Here is a 4055-nt window from a genome sequence, read left to right as displayed (position 1 = left end):
CACGAGGGAAGCTCCCCAACAGCATTCGTGCAACTTGAGACAACTGTAGGAAACCGCATTTGTCCCATTTTGTAAGTAAATGCCTAAAACAACAAGAATCTTTCCAGCAGGACTCTTCGTTGTCATGAGATATCCCACAAATTCTAGCCTCCCTACACACCAGTTTTCCTCCCTCCCCCTTCCACAACCCCCATCCGCCCCTCCCCTCCGCAGGTGTTGGGAAGGGGTAGATGCTGTCCCAGCGCAGGCCAGGGAACCAGGTAGAACAAGCACCCTCAGTGCTGTCTTTCCAGGGTTTTATTTTCAGCCCTCCTGTCTATTCTCCAAGTGCCGTGCAGGGATTGCCTTGTGAGAGGGAGGATGTCCCTAGGGCCCCTGAGGGCGCTCTCCCCCTTCCTACTGGTAAAATGGCATCAAGGGCCCCCATCGGTTCAAGATAGGGAACTTGACTTTATGGTGATAGGGACATAGGCAGCCAGGCAGTAGAAAGTAGCCCTTGCCCTCCTCAGGTGCAGGCTGGAGCTCGGGCTCCAGGAGGCACGGAAAGCCGGCACTCTGGCGGACCCGGTTAGGGGTACCCCGGGCCCGGTACAGGGCGTGGGAAACGGGGTACACGGAATGGCAGATACTGGTGAACCTGAACTCGTCCTCCGCTGTGGCCACTCGGTCCTGGTCCTGCGGGGGGAAGAAGCCGGGCTGTCCCAGGTCTTTGGCAGTCATGTGGGGTCTTCTGAAGGCGGGGTATCCATCCTCTAGCTTGGGTTTAGAGCTGGGGATGGCCCTATAAAATTCTTTCTCCCGGAGTTGGGCATCCAGCTTCGCTTGCTGTGGAAATAAATCACACAGGCTGAGACAGGGGAAAGGCGAAGATTCCTTGGCCTCATCCAGGACAGAGTACACTTCTTTTTAGTTAAAAAAGTTTAAACTGGTTTTTGAATGGTGGTATGTATGACCCGGGGAAATACCGAAGTGATAGAAAAGCGTTTCTCGTGAAAAGTCTGTCTTTTTCCCACTTCTCCTTCTCCCTTGGTTCCCATCTCCAGACATATTTACTGAGGTAAGGGCTTTTTTTAATCTTTCTAGACACAGTTTATGTTTGTATAAACATGTAATGGAGGGGCACCTGGGTGGCTCAGTGCGTGAAGTCTCTTCCCTTGGCTCAGGTCATGATCTCAGGGTCCTGGGATTGAGCCCCGCATCGGGCTCTCTGCTCAGCGGGGAGCCTGCTTCCCCTTCTCTCTCTCTCCGCCTGCCTCTCTGCCTACTTGTGATCTCTCTTTCTGTCAAATAAATAAATAAAATCTTAAAAAAAAAAACATATAATGGAGTTTTATACCCCCTGGCTTGTCCTCAATGGATGCATATAATGACCCCACTCTACATTTTGCTTCCACTAAATACTATATCCCAGAAATTGTTCCTTGTTTGTACAGATTTTCTTTTTATTTTTAGTGGAGCTACCTGGAGACGGGAAAGGATTTCTTGAACAAGATTTTAAAAGGGCAAATGATAAAGGGAAAGATGGCTAATCCGACTATATTAAAGTAAAAGTTTCTATTCGCTGAAAGGGAGGGAAAAGACAAACCACAGCCCATGAAGAGTGTTGCCATTTCTATAACTGACAAATGAAACACATCTAGAATATCTACAGAACTCCTACAAATTAAGAAGAAAAAAGACAAGCATCCCACTAACAACAGGGACCAAAGACATGACAGACATCTCCCAGAATAATGAATATCCATAAACATATGAAAAGATGCTAAACCAGAGCACAAGAAGATATTATTTCAAAGCCACCAAATTAGCCAAAATTGGAAAGTCTTTCAACACCAAGTTGATGGCAAGGTTGGAGAGCCAAAGAAGGGACGGTCCCCTGCTCCAGTGACACAGCCTCTTTGGCAAGTAATGATGTTCCCTGGGACAAGCAGTTCCCCTCCTGTGGCGGCAGATTCCTGAACCTTAGGCTGTGGAATCCCCATTGCAACACGGGGCAGTGGGAGCACCAGCCCAGTAAAAACCCAGATGTCCAACAGGGTAGGGGACAAGTATATGGTGGCACGTTCATGCAATGTAATAAGACACAGCAGAAAATGAATAGCATACTATAAGTAACATATTATTCAGCAAAAAGCAAAAGCCACAGAAGAATACAAATAGAATGATCCAGTGTGTAACAGAGCTCAAAAAGGCAAACCACAACAGTTTATAGGGATATATACCTATAGAGCACAACTGTTTTTAAAAGACACCAAGGGAATGATTAACCCCAAATTCAGAATAGTAGCTACCTCTTAAGGGGGAGGAAGGGGGAGCCCTAGGGTACTTCTAATGTGCTATGTTTTCATTCTGGGGACTGATAATGGGCACACTGGTGTTTGTTTTGTCAATGCTATTTAAACCGTGAATGTGTATCATTTATACTCTCGTGTTCATGACTTAGGGTTGATGTACTTTTTTTTTTAAGATTTTATTTATTTGACAGAGAGAGACACAGCAAGAGAGAGAACACAAGCAGGGGGAGTGGGAGAGGGAGAAACAGCCTTCCTGCAGAGCAGGACGCTGGGATCATGACAGATGCCAAAGGCAGATGCTTAAAGACTGAGCCACCCGGGCACCCCGGGTTGATGTACATTTTAAAACATACACACAACGCACACACATAAAAGATTTCTTCAGATCTCCCGGCATCGGATACTGTTCTAAAGAAATGCCCCCAATATCCACACATAATAAAGATGGATGAAGGTGATTTCCATGGGCCATTGAACAGAAGACAAGACTGAGTAAGTTCTTACCTCTTGTGGTGTGACTCTGGAGTACTTGTGCTTCCCGTAGGGTTGGTAGTCAACCATGTAGGAGCTCTTGTATATGTCTAAATCCACAGGGGCCTGGAGGGCAAGGGAGATTACAAAACAAGAGATCCCATCTTCCACCTAAAGGCATTCGACAGCTTCTCATTGCCCATAGGACCCAGACCAACTTTTGGGCCCGGCATTCAGAGCCCCTCATGATCTGGTTTCTACTGACCTTTGTCAGCTCACCCCGCTTGACACCCCTCCATGCCCTCTGCACCAAACTCCTACACATCCTCTAAAACCCAGCTAAATTTCTTCCCCCCAACAGCTATCCCATCCTTTTATTCCTCAAGTTTGTATTCCTCCAAATTACACTCTTTCTCCTCTGCTTTCATAGCACATTTTGCCTCCCTCGTTACAGCACTTAGCAGGGGGATTGTAATTGATTGAATGAAGTATACTAGATCAGGACCTAACCTTTGGCATCTCTACAGCCTTGAAGCCCAGCACAGGGCTGAGGGTGTCTTATAAATGCATGCTGGATAAATGAATGAAATAAATAGTAAATAGTAATAAATAATAAATAAATGAACTCCCAGAAAATTGTATATCCTTGCTTTCCTCTTTGCCTATTAACCGCCCCCCAACACACACACCCCATTCCAGAATGAGGACCAGAGGGACCCCCATGGCACCTGGGCCTGTTTGCTAAAGCTGCTCAACCTTGAGGTGGTCACAGGGGACAGACACCCACAACACTCACCTGTCTGGGGTACACCACACCTGCCATAGCAGACAACCTAGACACAGACAAGCTGGTTAGACCTGCTTCCTCTGACCAGGCCAGGGGAAGCAGCCGTTGTCCCCAAAACCATGTCAAGCAAGCAAACTGCCCCAGTTCTCTTAGCGCCCCCTGCACGTTACTCAGTCACCCAGGGCTTGAAGGCAGCCGCACGGATCAATGGGCACGTGTGCAGGGATTCTGGGACCAAAGGGCAGGAGCGGGTCCCAGAAGGAATCAGAACTGAGGATAACAGCAGATGCACCTCTCAAACAAGGCGGGTAGTGTGCTAATAAATCTTTAACAACAGCCTTTTCGAGGCAAATAATCAACAGTGTTGGTAGCATCTATTGAGCAGACTCGAACTCTCAGGTGACCCAAACCAGGGATCTGAGCTGCCCTGAGGAAGCAGGCAGCAGCAGGCCTAGGACTTAGTGGCGCCCTGGGTCAGAAGCACAAACTATGTTTTCTAGTGG

The 4055-nt window shown here is 47.6% G+C and overlaps 1 protein-coding gene across 1 annotated transcript; it reads right to left on the bottom strand.

Annotated features, from left to right (window-relative positions):
* Positions 1-396: 396 nt before the first annotated feature.
* On the bottom strand, positions 397-3588 carry TEX37 (testis expressed 37). Its single transcript, XM_044262499.1, has 3 exons — positions 3562-3588; positions 2799-2891; positions 397-825 (listed from the first exon to the last, which is right to left on the bottom strand). The coding sequence occupies exons 1-3, from the start codon at positions 3586-3588 to the stop codon at positions 397-399; spliced, it is 549 nt and encodes a 182-aa protein (XP_044118434.1).
* Between the last annotated feature and the right edge of the window lie 467 nt (positions 3589-4055).

Source organism: Neovison vison, chromosome 8, assembly GCF_020171115.1.
Source record: "Neovison vison isolate M4711 chromosome 8, ASM_NN_V1, whole genome shotgun sequence".
NCBI classification, from domain to species: domain Eukaryota; kingdom Metazoa; phylum Chordata; class Mammalia; order Carnivora; family Mustelidae; genus Neogale; species Neogale vison.
This window is presented reverse-complemented; position numbering and strand designations above follow the sequence as displayed.